The sequence below is a fragment of the Periplaneta americana genome, chromosome 8, assembly GCF_040183065.1.
Source record: "Periplaneta americana isolate PAMFEO1 chromosome 8, P.americana_PAMFEO1_priV1, whole genome shotgun sequence".
NCBI classification, from domain to species: domain Eukaryota; kingdom Metazoa; phylum Arthropoda; class Insecta; order Blattodea; family Blattidae; genus Periplaneta; species Periplaneta americana.
In genome coordinates this window covers 13,792,649-13,819,728 of record NC_091124.1, presented here as the reverse complement: position 1 = coordinate 13,819,728, position 27,080 = coordinate 13,792,649, and the positions used below count along the sequence as shown (strand labels likewise).

The 27,080-nt window shown below is 35.1% G+C and overlaps 1 protein-coding gene across 1 annotated transcript; it reads left to right on the top strand.

Moving 5' to 3' along the window:
- The first annotated feature begins 363 nt into the window (after positions 1-363).
- On the top strand, positions 364-26,824 carry LOC138704508 (arrestin domain-containing protein 17-like). The gene is made up of 7 exons (XM_069832463.1): positions 364-726; positions 816-932; positions 11,584-11,804; positions 13,246-13,428; positions 16,452-16,634; positions 18,760-18,907; positions 23,011-26,824. The coding sequence occupies exons 1-7, from the start codon at positions 624-626 to the stop codon at positions 23,148-23,150; spliced, it is 1,095 nt and encodes a 364-aa protein (XP_069688564.1). The 5' UTR covers positions 364-623; the 3' UTR covers positions 23,151-26,824.
- Positions 26,825-27,080: the final 256 nt, after the last annotated feature.

The window sequence follows — 27,080 nt, the reverse complement described above, 5'->3', positions numbered from 1 at the left end:
ATTATTATTATTATTATTATTATTATTATGTGTTTGTTACGAGTGTTGGAAGTTCAATCAATCCAATATTTTATGGTACAGTATTTCTGCTACAAATGTACTTGTCAACGTTTTCAATTTAAGTTATTTAACATTCAAAAATAACTTGTTCGTGGGTAACTAACTGCTTCTATGCCTCTGCTAATTATTTAACCGTTAAATATAACTTCTTCTTATGTGACTGCTATTTTGTCTCCGGCAGGAAATTGTAACCGTTACTTATAACCGTTATTTATAACTACTGAACAAAAGTAACGGAGACAGTTATAACAGTTACAAGAAAATAACCGTTTGTCACATCCCTACGTCAACAGAGTCGCAACCTCCAGTTGCAACTTTTGCAGCACTCTGGTTGCGTGACTGGTATGTGTGGAGCGGGTCGAAATATTCACACATAGTCGTCAGTTTATCCGATATCACGTTTCACGCATCTTGACGAGATGTTGACAAAACGCTACTAGTGGCCACAACAGGAAACACAGAGCTCGGCAGCGGAACACATGCGTTTCCACGCTTGATCAGTGTGACACAAGGAAGCGGATAGTTCGTGTGGAGATTAGAATGGAGTGACTAGTGTAAATGACATGTTGCATGTAACTTTCGATAAGGAGCAAGAAACATACTTTCCAGGACAAGAAGTAGCAGGAGTTTTAAATATAAACTTAAAGGAAGAGACACGAATATCCAGTAAGATATTGTTTGAAAACATAAATGTCCTGTAACCGGTAAAATGAATACGTTAGTTTAATATCCGTTATATTAATTTTATTTTCTAGGTATTATAATGTGTTTTAGTGGTGTAGGAATTCTGCTGAAGGATGGGGCACACAACAAAGATGTGATAAAACAGGAAATCTACTTCGATCACGTTGTTTGTCTTCTTAACAGCGAGGGTAAGTTCGCATTACATTTTTTTTAGACTAACAGAACAGCATGTGACAGCATGATTGTTGATACCACACCTATCAGTGCAACTTCTGTATCTCCCGTACGGACAGTTTTTTTGTATTAATCTCTGAATAACTGTCATTGTGAGACAACATAAGGCAATCTATTATTATATAGATTAATACTGAGAACGTAGTTTGTACAGATCCTTCTACAAGATTAATAGCGTAAAACGAATATGTAGACCTATCTATTTATGCCGACTCTATCGTAATTGCAGTGTTTTTGTCGATAGCACGCTTCCGATAACTGGTAAATGCCAAGTCTATAAAATGACATAATATGAACAATAATTATTTAACTGTGCAAAATCTTTCAGATTGGGAACTGTATTCGTATTTAAGATTATAAATGTAGAATGATAATTTCGTAGTGTATCTCAGTGTCCTCTGAAGAAATAGCAGCATAAAAATCTAGTTATTTTACTTTATTTGGGATGACGAGGAAAATATGTGTTCATTACTGTCCATCGATTCACATTGTTGATTGCTTAGTTGTATTATTTTTTTAAACGAGCACGAAAATGGACTTACTTTTAATTTTAAGATTCTATTGATTGTTTTACATCGCCTTGTATTGCATGTCGTTATACCAAGAGCTATTATATTATACATTTTAAAATTAACTAAATATAAAACTGTCTTGGTAATCTTCGGCCTTACGGTAAATGATTATGGCTGCTGTCGAACTTCGTGTTGTAACGGTTGTATTATTGGTCCAGGGGAAAAACGCCAAAGCGGTTCGTCGGTGGCTATAATTATTTACCGTAAAGTCGAAGTTTTATAAATCTTCGTTATCTCCCCACATCAAAGACTTAGTGCAAGGAAAGTTATTGTATTTAAATAATTAAAATTGGTCGAGGGAGCGCATATTTTCGTGCTATTCGTTTGATCATTGAATAGCGAAACGCAAATCAGACGTTAATCCCGTGTGGTATGGAGAGATATCGAAGATTGGCCGATAAGGTATTTGCATTTAATAGATTTGCTCTGACGTATCGTTTATCGAACGAATGAGATATACCGAAGATACGGTTTCAAATCCCGGTGAATTCACATAGATTTTGTGGTAAAGGTAAAAGGTAAAGGTATCCCCGTAACATGCCATGAAGACACTTGGGGGGCATGGAGGTAGAGCCCCATGCTTTCCATGACCTCGGCACTAGAATGAGGTGGTGTGGTCGGTACCACGCTCTGACCGCCTTTTACCCCCGGGAAAGACCCGGTACTCAATTTTATAGAAGGCTGAGTGAACCTTGGGGCCATTCTGAAAGTTTGGCAACGAGAAAAAATCCTGTCACCACCTGGGATCGAACCCCGGACCTTTCAGTCCGTAGCCAGCTGCTCTACCAACTGAGCTACCCGGCCGCGACAGAGAAATATGTTGGCTAGACTTTTTCGGAGTAGTCTCGTTTCCTTTACCACCTTTCCCCATCAATAGTAAATACCAAGTCTATATAAAATGTCACCTTATGAGCAAACATCAATTAGGATGTAACTCTATGGAACCTTCAAATTGACAACTGAGCTTGTATTTACGGTTGTGAAAGTTGAATGGTAAATAAAATTAATGGTTAATGGTTTTTATATTTTCCATATCGAAGATCCAGATTCAAATCCTACGGAATTCACGTAGACATAGATGGATAAGATTATTTATTTAGGTTTTTCGTTCTAGAATCCATACCCTTGCCATCATTTTATAAAAATTTAAAATTAAAATTATGGTTTATTTAACGGTGTTCGCAAGTGCAGAGATTATATCAGCGTCGCCGGTGTGCCGGAATTTTGTCCCGCAGGAGTTCTTTTACATGCTAGTAAAGCACACTTAAATGCCGTCGACCTGGGCCGGGATCGAACTCGCAACCTGGAGCATAGAAGGTCAGCGCTATACAGACTACCGCTACCCAGGTCGACTCATTTTATCAATTCCCGCCATCGCCCATCAGAAAGACTCCAATCTTGCCATCTTATTCTCCGGCACATGATAATCTTAATATCCGACAAGCTCGTCTGAGCTAAAAAAAAAAAACAGACATAAGATTAAAAATATAGGCCTACTAATTCAAAATGAGAAGACGTTTTTCATACACATTGTTATACCATACATAGGCCTACCTAATATTTTATTTACTCTTATTTGGATGTATCTTTGTTGTATACCCATAAGTTGAGTTTTTCACATTGTAGCTGTACGTAGCTTTAGAAATGTTTCTTTTCATTGACGTTCATCACGTTTTTAATAATTACTGTACAAGTAGGCCTACGGTATTAATGTGTTATAAATTATAGGCCTATGCCACGTAAAAACAAAATCCCTAATACACGTATTTCATAGTAACACAAAATATGAACGAAGAACCGTGTACCTATATGTTATGTAACTTTAGAGTACATCCTTTTCACGATAAACACAAAGCTTTCCGTTGTTGTCTGAGCAAGCAACCAACGCAGAATGATTACCGGTATATTAGCCAAGAGAATGAACGGACCTCATACTTCGATTAGTGGAATTACTAGTGGCGGCTCGTGATAAAATATTATGTGTTTAGTCTAATATGAAATGTCATGATTCCAATGTTTCACTATCGAAACAAACCTTATATAAATTCAAAACAACATATAATAATAATAATAATAATAATAATAATGAAACTCAGTCTTTTTATTTTCAATTTTTCTTGGTAAGCCAGTTTACCCAGTTCTTTACTGTTCAAAATTACTTGAACAGACTTCATTGTTTACGTTTGTTAAAAATGAATACATACCACAGTCTCGTTATTTACAAACGCGTGTGTTCAGTAATATATTTTGATTCACAACACACTGATACACTATAGCCTATACCAGTACTGTAATCTCACTCGCATAGATTACTATAAATACATGCCAGTAAATATTATTCTTAAATATTATACACTGCCATGCAGATACTTAAATTCATACCACCACCACCACCACCACCACAGTCAACCAGCACGTGTTTGAAAGCCAAACTATGCTATTATGCCGACACTGAAGTATAGTAATTCACAAACTACACTCTCATAGCAGCACTGTACACACATCCACGTAAGTAAACGTTCCTACAGTCAGATGCTGACATCTACAGGCTATTAAATTTCCTCCTCGAGATATAGCACGTGAACGATAGACATCGATGGACCTGACATCTGTAGGATAGATACTCATTATGTTCACTTAACGCTTTGTGCTCTTGACGAGTCATAAGCGGTCAGCTAAAGACAATTTTCTCCCGCGCATGCGTGAAATTCCTGTAACCATCTCGAAAAGAGCACGGCTTGTACGTGAACGGATGTTGCCAAGTTTACATAAGAAGTTTATGCAAGATGCGGGAAGTTTAAAATACTCGATTCTGATATTATACATCCCCACTACGTCAATACGGTATCAAATAATAAAACTAGTCGTGCATTAATGGAAACAAGGTGTTCACGTGCTCTTGTGCTCTTATTGACGCACCGCCACTGGCCGAATTACAGTCTATTCCTTTTACATCTTTGTTATGTCATTATGGTTAATTAATTCTTGGTTACGGTATTCTGTAACCCATGTAAATATTTCTTCATAATACACGCGCATATAAACGGTATTCTGGGAATTTAATACATAATATGTAGGTCTACTGATCTTCGGAGAACAAACTCGCAGTCAAAATAATGGCCGATTGCGCATTTTCTTTTACCTATGTATACACAAGCTGTAGTTCGTATCGATTGATGGATGACAAATGAAACACGGAACAGAGTATTAAGGTTGCATGAGGGGAAACTAGAGTTCGTTAAACTTTGTACTGTAGCATATCTGACTTCATATAAAGAATTATTTTGCATCAGTACATTGTGTATGGAATTTAATGTACTGTACAGTGCACACTGTACATTGTCCATCCCACTTCAAAGCCAAATATTCGCTAAGTCTGGTAAACATAATTTTGGGGAAATGTTGACAAAATCTTTCGCTACACGCCTGTACACTTTGTATATTTGGACATTGAGACTGGAAGCTTAAGCCGTTTAAAAATAGCAGCTTTGGCTAACGTTGCACCAACTCTTGAGATGTAGCTAATATGTATACTACCTATACTAAGACCTGAAAGTATAATCTTTGTCAACTCACCGCGCTGATATAATTATTAGAGAGCGGCCGTTCGGCAACAAAATAATTCTCAGAACAGAAGTGATAAGCACAATAAGATTCAGACTGCCTCCGTCAGAAAAATTATGAACTGCAGTAACTTATTGGTAAACATTTTCATTAATTTTTTTCTGATTTTTTTAAGTCTTCGGGTGATTTTTTTAAACTGAATATCTTTAACTCAAAATTTTCTCGGGCTTTAATAATATAAATATAAATTAATAATATCTTTAATAAAAAATCAAAAGATAACCTCGAAAAAGGCCTCCACGAGCTTAATAAAATTATAAAAGATTACAATTTTGAGATATCCATATCAAAAACCAAAGTAATGGTTTAGGAAAATAGCCAGTTAGTTAAAAATAATACTGAACAATCAGCCATTTGAACAAGTTAACACTTTAATTTTTTGGGTTGCCACATTTGTAAGTAATAAATTAGAAAGGTTTAACCATATGTGTGGCATTATTAAAATAAATTTAAAACGCAGTACAATGGATACACAAATATAATTTTATAAAACAATGGCCTTATGAACTGGTATATAAGAAACTCAAAATTGGGTACTAATTTCAAAGAACAAGAATAGATTGCAGGGTGCAAAAATGCGTTTTTTAAGATTAATGATGGGTATAACATGGAACGACGGGATTCCAAATGAAGTAATCAGAACTAGATTACGTTACCAACTTAAACGAGAATATTGTTTGATGTATTTATACAAATAATTGGCTACAACATATTACATGAATGTATAATAATAAATAATAGACTGTTCCTTCAAATATTAAATTATATCCCTTCAGGAAAACGGAGTTCAGGTCGCCAAGACACTTTTTCTGTGTCAGGCATGCCGAAACCGTGTATTTTCGCGAAAATCTCTAAATCATTTTTTTTTACATCTCACAATACTTTTTCTCTTATACTTCGTAATATGTTGAGGAAGTAAAATCTGTAATTTCCTGTTACTTATCTCCCGTTCTCAAAGGCCTGATACAGCTGCCTAACCCTTTATTTAATTTTTTCTCTGTCCCCCTTTCTGAACGTACGTCCGGCTCCTGTCTGATTACAGCATAAGCTAAACCGTGTTATCTATTCAATTTAATGCGTTTTTCTCACCATATGTCAGAACGGGTTCGACGCATGCTATCAGCAGCTGGGATAAAATAAGATAATGCGTGAAGTGACAGTTTGAAACAGTTCTAAATTTAAACTGAGATGCCTATTTCAGTCATTAGGAACCCTGCACGTCAAAATATCTACTTGAGCTCCTTTGAAGATTTATATCTCAATTTCAGGGGCGGCCCGTCCTTATGTGCTACAGTACAATGATAATTTCGGCTCAAATAATGTATTTGTAATACCACCATAGTATTTGATCTGTCATTTGACAATTTCCCGTGGTTATGTTCATGACGCGTTATAAAGTGTTTCGTCTTCGTGCCTGCTTTGGTGTCTCAGGGGGATCGTTGTGCTACTCAAAGCTCCACATGAAAAATGTAGTCAGTTATGCGCATGTGCGAAGCTGAAATAACTGCTCTGATTGGCTATTTTTACGCGGGAAAGTGCTGTAGTTAGCTTCAGCACAACACAGCTTGGAGATTGCAAAAGTAAAGCGTAACGAAAGAATGCTTATTTGTGGAAGAATTCGGAACTATGTACAATGTATTTGGTAATTCAAGTGTCCGACTGCTGCTGCCATCTACAGTTAAAGTTGCTGTCAACAGCTATACTATACTGAACAAAAGAGTGTTCCAGATAAAGTTGGATTTCTATACGGAAAATCTGACTTCCGAAATATAGATGGCTGTTCAATTGTCACAATACATAGTACCAACAATTTACAGGATCCATTCTGTGAAATATCGAAGTTGTTAAATATTTTGGTTACAACACCAATGACCACTGCTGAGCCAGAAATATGTAACGTTTTTAAGGAACACTATGTCCCAGGATCGTCTCACTGCTCTTGCAATACTGTCAATAGAAAAGAGTATGATGTTCAAGTTGGAGGGGTTTAACACCAAATGACAAGTTCTGCAGTACGAAAGAACGTCGTATGGACTTCATATTTCATCACTAGACGAGACTCCAAATTAAAATAAATACATAAGTGTAGGCCTCTACAGTAGGCCAATATAGAGATTGTAGCACACTCATTATTTTGACCACCAGCCGCTACTGCTCAATTTAAAATTAGTATATTAAGTTTTTTTTAGTAACATCACATAATTTATTAACCCCTGAAGTGCAATTTGATTTATTCTAATTCAATGACTATATAATATATTTTATTTGTTGCGTGTCTCTGACAAATATAGCCATTGTATTAAAATATATTCTCTGGAATTCAAAGATAAGCTTTTACTTTGAGTTGTAAAATGTAATGAAACGTTGGAAAAAAACGCCGGCCGCTGAATTAAGGCTGTTAAAGAACCCACAAACATAAGATGGGACATGAAGCATACGTATTCTGCGCAAATAGGTTTTTCGTGCAGCCGTCATGGAATGAGTTGCGTGCCGACTTTGCTGCCCGGCCAAACCGACTCTACCATACCACACATTCCTCTGCAGCCATCAAATCCGTATACCATATTCCGTTGCCCTAGTCCACAAAAGTATGATCATACTTTACAAGTAAATTCACCTGTAATTATTTGTACAAATTTTAAGGATCTTGTTCTACAAAAGTATGGTGTACAATTGTACTTTATTACTCCATATTTACAAATTGCAAGTCAAATCCGATGGTGTTTGGGTTGGGTTGGGTCATAAAAATGAGTTTTGAGTTAAATGAAAATTAAACATCGGGCCCTAATTACAAATAATTTTTTACACAAATAAAACACATAAATTATAGTATTTTTTTGTTTTCTGCACAATCACTTGTAAAATTTAACTTATGTATTCCCCTGGGGGAACAAAATCACATTTGCATAAAAAATGACTTAACCCCCTTTACCCGAACACTGTTCTGTTCCACAAAAGTAACATTAGTTGATATATGTACAACTATACATTTTTCTCTACTAATGAAAGGACATTACGTAATATTACTAATACAAGAGTATTATTTTAACAATTTAATTAATGTTATATCAACATTGTAGTTGATTTAGGGGAGAGTCGGGTAGTATCGGACATCGGGTAATATCGGACAGTGAGTTTCTTTCATCTACCACACGATGATAGTACCACAGTCTACTATATACAGTCACGAAGCTTGAGTTTTGAGGGTGCTAGAAACAATAGACTGTGACGGTACTATTTTGCATTGCCTGTAATGAGGCGATATTAGCGATCCTAGTGGTGAGCAACTACCTAATGTTTGCATATTTACTATGTATTGAGCTTCGCGACTGTATATACTAGACTGTGATAGTACCTGATTGACATGGTTACGTTTCTGTGATGTCGCATAGAGAAACGTAACCATGTCATTCAGGTACTACCATATGGTGGTAGATGAAAGAAACGCACTGTCCGATATTACACGATGTCTGATACTACCATACTCTCCCCTACGAGTCTATGTAAAAAAGTATAAAATTAGTTTTTATACAAAATAACTACCAAATTTATTATTCTAGTGAAATTGTATTCACATTGATATGTATAGGCCTACTATAATAAGATACAAATAAATTGAATAATTAAAGGAAGAAAATCTCATCTAAATAAGAGGACTCGGGGAAAGACGCAAGAATACTTGTAGCATTAATTGATTAAATATGTGGTCTAGTAGCAGTGAAAGCGATGATAATGATAATGAAAATCATAGAGTTTATAAAGAAAGAATAAATTTCCAATTTAAAACAGAATTTGAGTATAGTGAGAGTGCTATAGAGGTGGAAGAACAAAAGATTGTTGCTAGCGCTGTCTGTTGACTAAAATTGATACTACTGCAATTCATAATATGGAGTTGAAAACTAGGATTGTTGCCTTGAAAAAAAAATTTTTTTTTTATATTATATTATCAAAAATACACCATTAACTATTAGAATTGCAAGGTAATATGATACGGTAATACAGTTCAGAAAAATATTTTACGTAACATTAATACTCTTTAAAAAGTTCTAATGATGCACAAATAAAATTTCACAAGTAAAAAAAAACTAATTTTTAAACATATCATAACATTTTAACTTACAATTTCGCGATGCTGAGACTAACTACCACACAAAAGTTAGAAAATTACCGAAAACGGAAGAAGGCAAAGGAGGATTCATAAGGGCAGAAAAAATTCGACTACGGTGAACTTTTTTTCTCCTTCCCCTATCTCAAGAGGCTAAAACATCTTAACACTCGGGAAAAAAAAAAAGTTCGCCAGCATTCAATTTGACGGCGCTGAGTGACGTTTTACGTGAAATTTACGGCTGTCTTTTTTTTTTTTTTTTCAAGAGTTTGGAAAACGCTGACTTAGGTAATAAAGTGCCATTTGTAAGCTACACAATAGCTTGCAAATAGAACACACCGTAGTAAATACCTGGAGCTTTACGCAGGAAACAAGTTATATATAATAAAACACATCTGGATTGTACTTATGGAAAATTGACGTATTTTAAATCACGTGGGCTTCTTCAATTTGGGGTGAAGAATGATTTGTGTCACTTCGGTGCGAAAAACAAGTCGGTCAGTTTAAAATGAGTTGTTGAGTGTGATCGTGTAGAAACAGCATGTTGGTTATTTATAAGAGCTACTTGAGCGAGAAAAAAAGTGAGTCACTGTTGATATCAGGAATATTTAACAGGAAATTCGCCATTCCTGATAGGACCGCGGTATACAGAATTATAAATAAAATAAACAGTAGCGCATCTGTTTTAGACGAGAAAACGGAAATGGTGACGTCGGAAAGCGTGCTAACAAAAGAGAAGTGGAATAAAATTGTTAATGCCCTCCCGAACTAACATTATTTCAAAAATGTATATAGTTATATGTATATTGTGGATACCCTGCTCCATTATCTCCTGGCTTAGTTGCCTCATGGGTGATGCCTTATTGGAGTCATTTATGAGGTTCAAACCTGTCTCTTCGGACAGTTTACTACACAACATGTATATTGTAATCTTTTCTAATATTATTTCTGTATTAACGAACATCGACATTAAAATTTCAAAATATATTAGTTCAGATTGGGGCTCATCAGTGCGGTTGTAGGCGTAATAGATCGACTACTGATCAGATTTTTTGTATTCGACAGATATTGGAGGAAAAATGGGAGTATAAGGGTACAGGACATTAGTTATTCATAGATTTCAAAAAGGCATATGACTCGGTTAAAGAGAGAAGTTTTATATAATATTGTTATTGAATTCGGTATAGAACTAGTTCGTTTAATTAAAATGTGTCTCAGTAAAACAGCAGAGTCTGTATAGGCCAGTTTCTGATGCTTTTCCAATTCACTGTGGGCTAAAGCAAGGAGATGCACTATTACCTTTACTTTTAACTTTGCTCTAAAGAGTGTCACAACAAGAACGCCAGATTTAATAATGTGAAGAAATGCAATAGAAACAGATAACAAAGCAGATAGCAGTGCCATCAACCCAACAACAACAAGACATTGTTGGGAAATTGCGCCATAATGTCTTGTTCTTAGTTTGGCTGCTCTCTTATTTATTCTGTTATCTGTTTTGTTGCATTTATTCACATTATTAAATCTGGCGTTCTTGTTGGGACACCCTATAGAATATGCCATTAGAAAAGTCTAGGGCAACGGAATTGAACGGGTTACATCAGCTGCTTGTCTATGAAGCTGACATGAATATGTTAGGAGAAAATCCACAAACTATTAGGGATTTTACTTGAAGGTGGAACAATTCAAATATCTTGGAGCAACAGTAACAAATATAAATGGCACTTGGGAGGAAATTAAATGTAGAATAAATATGGGAAATGCCTGTTACTAATCGGTTGAGAAGCTTTTGTCATCCAGTCTGCTCTCAAAAAAGCTTATAAGTTAGAATTTATAAAACAGTTATATTACCGGTTGTTCTGTATGGTTGTGAAACGTGGACTCTCACTTTGAGAGAGGAACAGACATTAAGGGTGTTTGAGAATAAGGTTCTTAAGAAAATATTTGGGGCTAAGAGGGATGAAGTTGCAGAAGAATGGAGAATGTTACACAACACAGAACTGCACGCATTGTATTCTTCACCCGACATAATTAGGAACATTAAATTCAGACGTTTGAGATGGACAGGGCTTGTAGCACATAGGGGCAAATCCAGAAATGCATATAGAGTGTTAATCGGGATGCCTGAGGGAAAAAGACTTTTGGGGAGGCCGAGACGTAGATGGGAGGATAATATTAAAATGAATTTGAGGGAGGTGGGATATGATTATAGAGACTAGGTTAATCTTGCTCAGGATAGGGACCAATAGTGGGCTTATCCAAGTTTTGTTTGTATTGTATAGTAAATTATATATTTTGTTTCCTTAGGCGAGGAAAATGTGAAAAAGCATTTGGAAGAAGGATCACATCCCTTTCCCTTCAAGTACAAATTGCCCGAGGCAATTCCAGCATCATTTGAATCTCCTAATGGATGTGTGAGGTATAGTGTCACAACACATGTGGAAGGACCAGACATAGATGTGCAGTCAGCTGTGACATATTTCACTGTGAATGCAATTTTGGATCTCAACAATATACCTAAGTGCCGGGTTTGTATCCAGTTACATCAGCCACTAGCATTAGTACTACTACTACATATCATCATCATCATCATCATCATCATCATCATCATCATCGCCTACTTCAGTGGTTTTTTACAACCTCCAAAAGTGCATAACAATATTAATTTAGGCATTTATATTTTCATAGTTGCTGAAAAATACACAAAGTTCATTTTTGATAAGATTTGTAATACTTCTTTTCCTTTATACTCTCTATTTTATAGCCATTACTGAAAACATTCTATATGTAAATGCATTTGGTGGACAATGCTTAGAAAAAACTTTATTATAATTAAAATATTTTTCAGTTTTATGCAACAATTAAATGTATACAATATGTCCACATTTTTTGGTACTGTCTACTGCTATGCCACCACCACCACCACCACCACTGCAAATGTGACGTAGGTACAATCGCGATCAGGACCAATGAGATCTATGCATGGAGGTTTGAAAATCGGAAACAATTTTTTGGTGTACGATTAAAGATTCGCACCGTATGTGGAACAAAAACAGCTAAAACCATATAGTTCAGGTAAAACCGTACATCTGGCAATCCAGAGAGAGAGAGGGAGGGAGGGAGAGAGTCTAGTCATTTGGCTAATGGTGCGCCATATGTATCACTAAGTATGTATGTATGTATTTATTCACACTGCAATGGGTATATACCCGGTGGCAGTGGTAACTAATTACACTCAATAATGACAATAATAAACTTGTTAATTAAAAATACACTTAATAATAATACCAATAATTAATACTAACAAATAATTTTTTATAATAATAATAATAATAATAATAATAATAATAATAATAATAATAATAGGGAATATCCTAAATTAAATGAAGCACGATCACTTAAAATAACATTTAAAATAAATCTAATTTGTATCTTAAATCTAAGTTCGAACTAAAACCCACGAGTATGATATGTTCATATCTGCACAAGTACCTTTCCACATTACACTCATTTCGCTGTCAACTCACTCACTGCACTGGAACTACGACACATTTCACTGATTCTATCCTGATTTCACTAACACTTCAAAAACATTTCACTGTTCAAATACTTTGCACTGCCACTATAAACTATAAAGCTTCCCTGACAGGAACACGTTTCACTGACACAACACACTTCACTGACACAACATAATTCTTCACTGATACAACACTTCAATAACAAAATATCATTTACATCCTTTACATACTGTGTATAATTATCGTCTATTAGTAAAGTCCTTAAGCCTATTTTTAAATACGTTTTTGGTTGTTGGTAAAGCCTTTAGTAAGTCTGCAGGTAAAGCATTCCAGTCCCTGATAGTACGATTGAGAAAAGAAAACTTTCCAGTGTCCGTCCTCTGTCTTCTTTCCCTCAATTTATATGAGTCAAAGTATCTGCAGTAGTAAAACGTGAGTTTGCCTGTTCCAGCAACCATGTACAGACATAGCACAGCAGGACGTGTGTCTCTTCTGCTTCAAGTGTGGACCAGTATCAGCAATGCTCAACATTCCACAGAGAGGATTTGTGCCAGGTGAACACATCTTCATTAATGCAGAGATCAACAATTTACATAACAAACCCATCAGTTATGTAAAAGCAACATTAGTTCAGGTAATAAAATGTTCTGAGATGAACAGCAGTAAATAAAATCCTCATTCATAGAATTTAATACCCGTATTTAAACTAACAGCAAATTTTTCTCATTACCTAATATAACAGTAAGTGAATAATAGTGTCATTTTTAAGCCACACAACAACCTACCAATATCCCATATGTCCATGAAACATTTAGGATACATTTTGGTAAGGAAGCACTTCAATATCGTACTTTTAAGGAAAGTCAAAGTATTTTGAAGTCACATAAGCTTCAAGTTCAGATAATGTTTTGGGTCACTCTACGTCAAAAGACTAATTAGTAGCTGACAATTAGCTGTTGAATATGATCACGCCAAGAATATGGCACAATACACCTTATAACAGTCATTATAGGCCTATAGGATTTTTGTGAAACTGACAAGGCGAAATTTACATACTATAGTCCTGTCTCACTAATTTCCGGCAGCCAATCACGTTGCAGGTCGGCTACATTTAAACGTGTGCGTCTTGTGATTCACTGAGGAAGATGTTATTCATTTCTTAAAGCTCGATAAATACGTAATATAATCGCCCGCCATTTTGGCTCTTTCGTTGGCGTTCGCAGAAAGCACATGAAGATGTTATTTGCCACTCAATTATTTGCTGAATTACAGTGCGTTTTATTTATCATCATAGGAGTTACGACATGATAATGTTTAACGGTGTGGCAAATAGATTCCTCGTATGGTAGCTCGGCAATGAAAGAACAAAAATGGCGAATGATACTACCTACCAAGACTTTATAGGGCCTTCACTTCCTAAGACGTAAGTAAAGAGGAGGAGTCACACCGGGAATAACAGCGTCGTGACTATAATATCATAGATTTAATTGATAATTTTCTTTGGTATAAGAACATCGAAAATAAGCAAATAAGTGTCCTGGCTTTCATTTCTTTAAACCCTAATTCTCCAGGAAAAAATAAATTTGGGTTAGTTTTTAGAAATTTGAGCCTGTCCAAAATGAAATTTCTTTTAATCCAGGATCTTAGGATTTCTTTGGTAACAGTGTATTAAAAACGAAGGGCCGCACGTCTCAGTGTTTGTTCTTGTGCCACTTAGATCTGGCAAATTAATTTGTGTAAAAATCATGATGACATCATTGTCTCTTGCACATTAAGTTTCTCAAGTCTCCAACTCTATCCCAAGTGTACATGTATTATACAGTAAAATTCCTCATATCCGGCATCCAAATAACCAGCAATACCAAAATAACTGCACTTTTGGCTAGGCCAAAAAAAAAAGTTATTCATGCGAAAGGGAAGAGTCGGATGAAGATGTGAGTGGTTTTCGTGGATCCCACATGCCACATATTGTGTTCATTCTTTACATTGTTCACACGTGAAAACATAGACAGGAAACCCCATTATGTCACTGGAATAGATCAGGTAGCATCTGTAATGTGTCACTTGGGCCTTGCAAACAATGCACAGAGACGATATCTTTAAATTTACCATTTGAACTCACCCGTTTCGAGGGGGTGTTTGATGAGTATGAAAGCATGAAATTCTCTGTTTCTACAGCACGTAAAAGTTTCAATCGAGTAATAGATAGTATATATATAAACAAACAGACATTAGAGATATGTTAGAGATATTCAAATCATCGAGCGCTACTTCATCATCTTCATAGTTGTGACGTTTGCTACACTGCTCTTCATGTCACATGGCTGCCATTTAAAATTGTCATAATGGTACGAAAACTTTTAGTATTTTTTACGCTATATGTATTACTGTAATTATAAACTAATTAATGTACATTACCGTATTCAGTAGAGTTGGGCAACACGATTCTTTTTCAGAAGTCGATTCCAATGATTCAATCATACATTACGAATCGATTCTAACGATTCGTTCATGATTCTTCTCAGTCTGCAATTCCAACTATTCTTTTGAATCGTCAATGAGTTCACGATTCTTCCTACTCTGCGATTCCAACAATTCGTCAACGAACAACTTACAGGACACTTTCCTTTGCAAACCGCGCGTAGAACAAAACCGTTGTACATCTCTCGCATAGATGGCATAAGAGGCGAGACATTGGATTGTCTCTTTCTCATTGGCTGGAACCATTCAGCACGACCTCCATTAGTCTGCACAATTACCCAAGATAATGTTTCTAAATTATAATTTATCAACTGAACCTTATTACGAAGTACATTTTTTGCATTACATCTGTATTTAACTATGCACATTTCAGGTTTGTGTTCATTATTTTCCATACTTAACAAATGCAGTATTTTGATTTCACTCTCGCTCGGGAGTATTCGGCACGGTTCGGAAATGTCCGTTGACAGGTTACATCAAACAAGTAAATAGAATCGTGGGTTACGATACCACGTCAATTCGTTACTATTCTTTTGAACGACGATTCGTTACGATTCTTTTGAACGACGATTCGTTGATACCACGAATCGATTCTTACGATTCTTTATTATTAGTCATTCGAATGAACGATTCGTTCACGAATCGACCCAACTCTAGTATTCAGTACTAAAAATAAATATTGTACATATTTCGAAACTTTATTTTTAAATGTCTATAGGCCCTATAGAAATTACTAAATTTCAACATGGAAAAAAATACTTGTGCAGTACATTGTATCTTTACATAACCTATAAACGTATTTTCCAGTTATCCAGCAAAATCAGTTATCTGGCACTGGTTTTGTCCCACAGTTGCCAGATACGAGGAATTCTAATGTAATTTGTCACATTATGATAGTCTGAGAAGTTGTTTCTTCATGATAAATATTAGGACCTGAGTATAATGCTTCAAACAATTTTCAAGTTTTTAAGAAACTGTTTTAACATTGAAATTTGTAACATTAGTTAATCATGTATGGACTCATTTATGGCATAGTTTGTATCAGAAAGCAAGAAGGCAAGTAATGTGAAAGTCAAGATCCTGCTGTTACAGACAGATAGATAAACAAACAAAGAAGCAAACTTCTAGAATTTAGAAAGCTTGGTAAGCGTGAATGATTTCTTTTTATCAAAACAGGTAATTAAATACCACTACAAGTCAGGCCCAACGAAAATCAAGAGAGCTGTAGCAGAAGTGTTGAGAGGGTCAGTAATGCCTTACGAGTCACAAGTTTGGAGGGAGGAGCCCCTTCAGATCCCTCCAGTGGCAGCTTCAAAACTCGCACACTGCAGCCTCATGGACATATGGTATAATTTGTATGTAAGTACATTCTAATAATATTTGAAATCATTACATGAATACAGAATTATTATCAGTAGTGGCTGGTGGTTAAAATAATGAGTGTGCTACAATCTCTATATCGGCCTACTGTATACACTTATATGCATTTATCTTAATTTGAGACTCGCCTAGTGACGAAATATGGAGTTCCTTCCTACTGCAGAACTTGTCAATTACCCTGGAGTTAAACGTTAAATCCCTCCATCCTGGACATTATACTCTTTTCTATTGACAGTATTGCAAGAGCAGTGAGGAAATCCTGGGACATAGTGTTCCTTAAAAACATTTTTATGCGTTTCAAGCAAGAAAAACATCTTTCTGGCTCAGCAGTGGTCATTGGTGTTGTAACCAAAATATTTAACAACTTCGTTACTTCACAGAATGGATCCCGTGAGTTGTTGGAGACTATGTTTTGTAATAATTGAACAGCCATCTATATTTCGGAAGTCACATCTTCCGTATAGAACTCCAAGTTGTGTCTTTAACATTCTTTTGTTCAGTACAGTATATCTGCTGACAGCAACTTCAAGTTCGCGTTCAGGAAAATTATTCAAAAAATTGTCAAAAAATTCGCTGTTTAACAATTTTGTTGCGTCTAGGTAGCTTAAAGATTGGAAACGATGAGTAGTTTCCAGAATTATACGGTTACATACCTCCTTGGCATCAATTTTCTGGGATTCAATTTTCCGTCGCTTGCTGATTGATTCAGGAGGAACCTAAAAAAACTGGTAGATGGCAGCAGCAGTCGAACATTTGAATTACCAAATACATTGTACATAGTTCTGAGTTCCTCCACAAACAAGCAGTCTTTCCTTACGCTTTACTTTTGCAATCTCCAAGCTGTGTTGTGCTGAAGCTGACTACAGCACTTCCCCGTGTAAAAATAGCCAATCAGAGCAGTTATTTCAGCTTCGCACATGCGCATTAACTGTCTACATTCTCATGTAAGTTTTGAGTAACACAACGAACCCCCTGAGGCACCGAAGAGCGAAGACTAAACACTCTATAACACGTCGTGAACATAACCACGGGAAATTGTCAAATGGCAGATCAAATACTATGGTATTGCAAACACTTTATTTGAGCAAAAATTATCATTGTACTGTAGCACATAAGGACGGGCCGCCCCTGATTATTATTTTAAGTCTGTTTATATTTTTGGACCTTATCTTCAATCATTATGAAATCGGTGTAGGTACAATTGAGTGACAATGTGATCTGTTCTGGCTCTTGTTAAAAATGTTTGAACATGTCTGGGCAAGTTTTTGTACATTTCCAGGTCATTTGGTTTCTTTTGTACAGACTATAAAATTTTTCCTTTGTCAGAAGAGAGCCAATTATTGATCCATAGGTTTGTAAAATGAGACTTTACTGAAGCAAAAGCATTGGATAGAGATATCATTATACTGTCCATCCATAAACCACAAAAGAAGTACATTAAACTCATCAATACCGGTTGCAGAAGACACAGCCCTGCAGTATATATTGACTACACCCCAACTCTGGCTACTAGCAACAGGCATCTATAATGAACACCGATTAAAATACCTCTCATTTCTCGTGAAAAACAACAACTGAATAGACTATAGTGGACTATAGTGGACTTTATGTTGTCAGCAAACAGCTGGATACATTAAGAAGATTGATTGATTGATCTTCAATCATTATGCGAATTAATGTGTTATTATTATTACTCAACTTTTAGATTTTAAGGCGTTTTTATTATTGCTTTAAATGTATTTATTTAGCTCATTGCTGTGTTTAAATCAGGGAGTCTGGTCGATCCACTCTGAATTTAGAACTTGTGTTAGGGAAACCTGTGGTCCAGGCAACATAGGAGTTTTTTCCTGGTATTTCAGGATCCACTGCCTGTGGTGCACTCTGGGTACTTTCTAATGAACTGAGTGATATTACTTCTTGGCACTAGCGACATCTGTAAGCCATGGCCCCCTCTTCCCCAAAGTTTATTTATTAATAATAATTTGAGCATAGATTCAATTGCAGGTTTATCCAGTGATCAATAAGAAAACTATATCCAACTTTTTTTTGAATCTCAAACGTTACATTTTACTAACAGCTCTTTCTTAATTGTTAATTATTATAGTTACACATTTGTTCAACTGGACTGGAAATTGGAGAGACGTTGAAGCTCCTGAAGGTACCTGTCGTCATTGGAACTGTGCCTTTAAGACTACAAGCTGAAAACTTGCAAATGGAAGCAGGAGAGCCCCTTTTAACTGGAAGCAATTTGCGTAAGACATTCTATTTAGTATGTTCATTGTTATAAAGATATAATTATGACAATTTCTTTAGTTTCAAGTTAGCCCCATAAGAATATAGATTGAGACTGTTACAAGCCCATACTCATCATCCTCTCAAATTATGCATATTCCTAAATGTTTAAGAGATTGCTATCCAATTATATCAGTTTAAGATTCAGGACCTTCGTACCAATGTTAGGATCCTTCACTTCTCCAAGAACATGGGTTCCTAAACGTTTTCATCAATTGTTCTTAAGAACTTCATACTTCAGAAATAGTCTCATATGCAGCATTCAGTGTTTAGAAAATACCGTTGGGCATAGAGACGTCTTCTTAGCGGACATCCCCCTTCTTTGTAATATAATTGAAATAAGTTATTTACGTATTTTCTAATGTATGTAAAATAACAGAAATAAATACAAATACTGTAACTAAGCATGGCTTGAAATATGTTGTTGTTTTCTAATGCCAGGTGTTTGACAATAAAGTCATTTGACCTCTTGCACTCCAATATTTTTCAAAGATATTATCATGACTAGCCACTGAAGCACAGATTTTGAGGTGTTCCGAATCCATTTCTTGGTTTGAGTTGCACAATGGGCAGTTAGGGGACTGATATATTCCAATTCTATGCAGGTGTTTGGCCAAACAATCATGGCCTGTTGCCAATCTAAATGCAGCTACAGAAGATTTTTGTGGTAAATCAGGAATTAACTGTGGATTATGATGCAGAGAGTTCCATTTTTTCCCTTGAGATTGTGTTATCAAATTTTGTTTGTTGAAGTCTAAGTATGTAGATTTAATAAATTTTTTCACAGAGTAATACGTAGATTTAGTAACAGGTCTGTAAGTAGCAGTGCTGCCCTTCTTTGCTAGAGCATCCGCATTCTCGTTTCCCAGGATTTCACAATGGGATGGTATCCATTGGAATACAATTCTTTTATTGAATGATATTAATTGAGAGAGCATTTTAGTTATTTCTGCTGTTTGAGATGAAGGTGTGTGTTTAGAGACTATTGATAGAATAGCTACTTTGGAGTCTGACAATATAACTACATTCTTCAATTTATTGATGTGGCATAGAAGATTCCTGAGACTTTCACTTACTGCAACGATTTCTCCATGAAAACTTGTTGTTACATACCCAAGAGATCTATAAAGTGAGAAGAGACAGCACGTAACACCTGCATCGGCACCTTGTTCTCTGGAGATCAAGGATCCGTCGGTGTATAAATGAAGCCAGTTTTGTGGAGGGTACCTAATATTAATTGTCTCTAAAGACAATTGTTTCATTATTTCAGTGTTTACTTCTGATTTCAGTATTTCTTCTGTTAAATTTAGATTATATTCTATATTTAATAGAGTTAAAGGGTTTGGTTTAATTTGTAAGTTTTCTTTTAAATTCGGGATATTGATTTTCTGTTTTAATTCTTGAACAATGGATATGAAACTTTTTTGAGTTTTCAATCTACAGAGAGGACTGTATGAATGCCAATTGTTTCCTGGTAATCTGGTAAGTTTTTCATATTGAATCAGTGCTTTTTCTTCTGTTGTCATTTTGATGCTGTTAATATTAGTGAGGAATCTCATAGAATCTATAAACTTCTACCAGTTTCCATCATGCCAGGCTTCAAATATAAAATGCTTTACAGTATATTGCTTATAAGAATTGTATATTAGTTTGTTGTATTCCAATAACTGAACAAATGGAATAGATTTACTTCTGTTACTTCATATTCATTATGTAAACAACTGATTTTAGTTATATTACAAAGAGAGGGGATGTCTGTTAAGAAAAAACCTGTATACCCAATGGTATTTTCTTAACTTTGAATACTCTATAGCAGTGGCAGTTCGTGGGTATTGAATTAAGGGGGGCTGCATACAAAAATAAACCAAGCAACTTACTTTATTTAAAGATTAGTTCCATGCGCCTTATCTTGTAAGTTGTGTTTAAATGAGACAGGCTCATGTCAATAGATTTACTGGCATTTAAAAGAATCCTGCGGACAAAATTCCGGCACACTGGCAACGCTGATATAACCCCTGCAGTTGCGAGTGTCGTTAAATAAACCATAATTTAATTTTTTATTTGCAGATTTGAACCTTAGAAATATCTAACTGGCGATGTTGTAGTTGGTTGTATAATATATGTACATGATAAAAGGTAAAGGTAAAGGTATCCCCGTAGCATGCCATGAAGGCACTTAGGGGGCATGGAGGTAGAGCCCCATGCTTTCCATGACCTAGGCACTAGAATGAGGTGGTGTGGTCGGCACCACGCTCTGACCACCTTTTACCCCCGGGAAAGACCCGGTACTCAATTTTAAAGGAGGCTGAGTGAACCTCGGGGCCGTTCTGAAAGTTTGGCAACGAGAAAAAAATCCTGTCACCACCTGGGATCGAACCCCGGACCTTTCAGTCCGTCGCCAGCTGCTCTACCAACTGAGCTACCCGGCCGCCTTATGTACATGATACATCAATAAATGAAAAAAATGATACATCAATAAATGAAAAAAATAACTGAGCCAGAAATTGAATTCAGGATATTCGAGAGTACGCACCGGGACGCTTGCCTCATTTATTGCGATGTTAGATGTTTCAGATTCCATTATGGTTTGAAAACATTCTAGCAATGGCTCCTTCTTCTCGTGAACAACATTTACTGTTCTTATTTTAAATCCATCTTGTTGCCCCAGCTGATGGAATTGTCTTTGAAACACTTTAATCTAATACAGATTGTATGGAGATCAAGAGAAGAAAGCAGGGATACTGGATAAATTATCAAAAAATATGCGAGCCTTTGTATTTTATTTAGCGGCTCTTTCCATTATGAGATTCAACTGATGGGCACTTAATTTCACATTTCTCCTGAACTGTTAAGGTACTGAACTGAATAGACTGTAAATATTGTACTGAATTAAACATTGTTGCGCTTGTTATACTCACAACATTAAAGAAAATGTATTTAAAACTGCGCGCTACTGAGAAACTGCTGACAAATTTTGCAGCACCTGGAAACTCTGGTTTCACGGCAAGGGGCAGCAGGGAGGAGGGGTAAAACTAACGCGCAAAGCATCCGAGACGAGACTGGCAGCTCCAGGGGAGGAAGTGGCTTCACCCTAACAGTCCTTGTCTCTGGTTTCGCTCTGGCAGCACCAGGGGAGGAAGTGACTTCACTAACGATTGTGTGCATGTCATTGAGAGCGAAATTTTTAAAAAAATTCGAGTCACTAAATAGAGACTGTATAATAAATGTTTTTCATAACATAAAACGAGACAAGAGCCACAAATGTCTGGGGGTGCTGCAGCTCCGCAGCCCCTCTTCGAAAGCCGCCCCTGCTCTATAGCCTCTTCTAGCCATTCGCAATTCGACAAAATATCACCTGCTGTGAATGTTATTAAAACTGATCACGTTCATATGTTAATCCTGTATCACTTCTGTCAACATTATACATATATTAGTCATAGCAACATAAAAGAAATGGAGTCCACATCTGTGGAGTAACTGTTAACGTGTCTGGCCGCGAAACCTGGTGACCCGGGTTCGATTCCCAGTCGAGGCAAGTTACCTGGTTGAGCTTTTTTTCCGGGGTTTTCCCTCAACCCAATATGAGCAAATGCTGGGCAACTTTCAGTGTTGGACCCCGGACTCATTTCATTGGCATTATCACCTTCATCTCATTCAGACGCTAAATAACCTAAGATGTTGATAAAGCATCGTAAAATAACCTACTAAAATAAACAAATAAAATAAACGGAAATGTTAAAAAAAATTTAAACTCGGAAAAAAAAACTCAGGTGCCATGACGACCTGACACTCAGGATTTGTCTACCCCTGGTAGTCATCATCAGTATTAATTACTAAATCCATTGTTATAACTTACTAATTACCTCGTGACATTGCCTACACAGTGTTACTCTATGATTGACAAACTATTTTTCAATAATTTTGTCAAATTGGTTCCAAGAAATATTAAAAAATTTAAAAGCATATCAATAGTTGTATGGAATTTTTATAATCTGTGGCAGAAATTTAGCCACTGTGTAAAAACAGAATACAATGTAAATTCTATATGCTTATTTTTTTGCAGTTGCTCCTACTGCTGAACCATGCATATTTGGACCATACAGTATTAAAGATCCACAAGAAGAAGGCAACGTTGAGATATCATTCAGTCCATTGTATGTGACATATTCAGCGAGGGCAGATATTTTAGAACTACATGTGTGATCAATTATAAAATTTCAAATTGTATACAATATACAAAGAGAACATAAGCTAACTACAAATTAATATTGTCAATAACACATTTGGTATAATTTATAAACCATTTCGAAGCATTAAAATTAATATTACAATCCAGTGAGACATTTTTATGTTTCAACATGAGTCTACACACTTGATTGCGACTCACTTTTTTCTTTACTTGGAAAAGAAAAGAAGTGAAACTGCACAAAGAGTATGTACCAAAGATAAAAAAATAAATAATTTATGTGTTACAACTTAGTATAAACTATTATATTCATAAGCACAAAGAGAACGACAAATGTAACAATTAAGTACCCCTGATCCAACATTATTCTTTCTAATGTAATATTTAGTACCTCCCATCCACATACCCCTTATTATTTATCTTTTAGTTTATTTATGTTGACGAAAATATGACCTATTTAAGATATAGGGCATTGTGAAGACTGAAATGTAAAACTTACTGCTTATATAGAAAAATTGTTCACAATATCAAGGTGCTATAACCAATTACTTTACATACAACGAACAGTATTTTCTCTTTGTACAGTATGTAAAGAATTTCTAGTAAATACATTTCAAATTTATTTTGGAATTTTGACACAGCATAAGTATTTGTAATTAAAAACACATACGTAATTCCAGTTTGGATCATAAGGCTCGTAACACACTTGAAGAGTTTTCGCCAGTGAGAAAGAGGTGAAGAGCCTTCCTCCACACACTTGGCGAGTTCTCGCTATCACAGATCACACCTCGCTATGATCATCTATGCACTGCCTTCATGCAGAAAGCATTTTTCTGAATATAGTAATTACTCATTGGCAGAAATATTATAGGTTATGTATTTACGTATACTGTCGTACTTAAATATATAACCTGTAAGTATATTGTCGTAATTTACAAATTACGTATGAACGCTGTGTTGAATCTGAGTATTCAGATGATGAGGAAATGGAGTTATAAGAACATATTATGTTAATGAAAAGAAAAAGTAGGCCTAAAATTAACGCTAGAAATATCTGGAAATCACATTGTATCTCACGAAGATAAAGACGAGTTTCGGTCACTGATTTCCATTTGGATGATGATACTGTACGTTCAGGCATTATCTCAGGTTGAATAGACGTCAGTTTTTTTGCCATTCATGATATGATAGAGAATTCTTTGCTATATTCTGATTGAAATTACATAAACTGTTAAGGCATATAGATACAATATTTCAAATGTTATAATTAATACTATTAAATCTCATCAAAATAAACTATAACCCTATTTATTTTCAGATAATCTGATAGTTGTCTCCAGATTTCTTCTTTAAGTTTCGTGTTTTTATAGTTCTCATCCTGTGTATCATATAAATAGGCCTACGGGTGACATCGTACAAGTTTGATATGTTTCTGACTGCAGTAATCAACCATCTTTCCTCATTTTCAAATAAAAACAATACAATTCATCGCCACCTGTCATATCTTTTTCTACATTCAATCGTCATAAACAGTATAAATGTCAAACATCTTTGATACATGTGTCAAGAAAATTCGCTGAATTACCGATTCCAGCGAGAAACTTGTGCGAGGTTTTTGCCTCGAACGAGAATCTCTTCCAGTGTGTGGACGTCCATTTGAATCCATGTTATCAATTTTTAATTTTCTCGCAACACATTTCTTGCTGGCGAAAACTCTGCAAGTGTGTTACAGGCCTAAGAAGGGCTGAAAATGGAGTCAACTCATGCTCTCTGTACTTTAAATTCGATTCCTCAGTGTGATTAATATGTTTTGTTCCAAGTGTTCCTTGCATATGTAAGTGATTAGAAACAAGTTTGTTCATATTTTGGGCCGAGTTTTTCAGTGGTTATTCAATAATTTCACATCCATTAACACTTAGATTAAGAGTTGGTCCATGTCGTTCGAGTATTTTCCACAAACTTGTATGATGGATACAAAGAAATGAGGAAGAATTCTCAGGGCAACGCATTTTGCAGTTAAAGTCTCAAGTGGTAAGAGGCAATATAGGATAACTGAATAAATCGAATGCAAGTGTGAAGAAAGAAAACAACGCCTTTTCATAAAAAGAAAATGAAAAGAAAAAAAAAACACCATTCACGTAGAATTAAATTGATTTAAATTCAACTACCGGTATTATTAATTTCTATAACAAGTGAATGCTTACATTTAAAAAAAATCCCACCCGTCTCTTTTGTAGAGAGGCAGTTTTGAGATTTTCAAAATCACATAAAAATTAATGAAGATACGAATAATTTTAATTAGGTACTTATTATAATATCTTGTGCAGAAAAATTATCTTAATAGACATTTTGGAGTGATAAGTGAAATAAAAAATAACATATTTTAAATAATCACAGGATAGAAGTGCTTTTTATGAATTTACATGCCATCAAGTTGGATTCGTTCTAGCCTTCAAAGACACCAAATCTAATAGTAATGAATATCTACTTTGAAGATAAAAAAAAAAAGTATCTAGTTGCCCATATTGCAGAAGTACCAACACCAGTTATCAGAGGACATGTCTGCATTTTCAAGTGTGCTGACAGTTCCTGCTGCTTCATTTACATCCTTGCAATGAAGTCAGCGATCACGCGTTTGAACAGTCCTTAAAGTTTAGCGTGAAACTGATAAACATTGGTACTATTTTAGTAACTACTGGTTATAATTAACTACATCCTAACATACAAATACTTTAATGGTTTATAGTATCACAGGAAAACACTTCTAATCTATTTTTACTTAAAATGTGCTTGTTTAAACCGCACCTATCATCTCAAAAACTTTTCATGGGTATTTTCTTGCACTATGTCTTTGTCTGTGTCTTTATATAAGATACCTCAGAGTGCAAGTTCCAATCTGTAATCCATTTCAATAATTTTACGTGCATCAGTAATTAATTTACTTCACAGATATCAAATTACTTTGAAATGAGCAAGAAATGATCAATAAAGTTAAATATTACTCATACAGACGTGGACAAATTATTAACAAAATTGACGATTTTTATGATAATTCTGTTTACAAAATTTTACTTTTCAATTTACACTACAGTTGACAATTTTTCATATTTCTATCATTATAGTAGACAGAAAAATGCAAAAATGTCAACTGTAGTGTAAATTGAAGAGCCAATTTTTGTAAGAATATATAATAAGAATCTTTAATTTTGCTAAAAATTTGTAAATATACAAAAATGTCAACTGCAGTCTAAATTGATGAGTCAAATTTTGTCAAAATATAAAATAAAAATCTTCAGTTTTGCTAATTATTTGGAAATATCCAAAATGTGAACTGTAGTCCAAATTGAAGAGTCGAATTTGGTAAATATATATAGTAAAAATCTTCAGTTTTGCTAATAATTTGTAAGCGTGCAAAAATATCAAATGTAGTCCAAATTGAAGAGTCAAATTTTCTAAAAATATACAATACAAGTCTTCAATTTTGCTAATAATTTGGAAATACGCAAAAATGTCAACTGCAGTCTGAATTGAAGAATCATATTTTGTAAAAATATATAATAAAAATCTTCAATTTTGCTAATAATCTGTCCACGTCTGTAAAATAGTATTTCCTTTGCAGTATCTAAATTACGTCCTGTTATCTCTTTCCTAGAGTAGCTGATATTTTGAAATAGGAATACCGGTACAAAATATAATGTAACCTTAATTGAAATTAAGTTAACTACAAAAAATCTAGTTCCACAATAACAGTGTGCAATTAATAAATTCCATTTCCTGTGAAGTATAATATTCAGCAGAGGTTGAAAACTGCATATTTTTAGACATGAAATTTTTGGTGTGTAAAAGGCAAAACGTAAAACTTCGACGATAAAAGAAAACAGTATGTATTTATCTTACACAATGCAATTATAATTCATGGTGATACTTACGAAGAGTGGAAGTGGAAG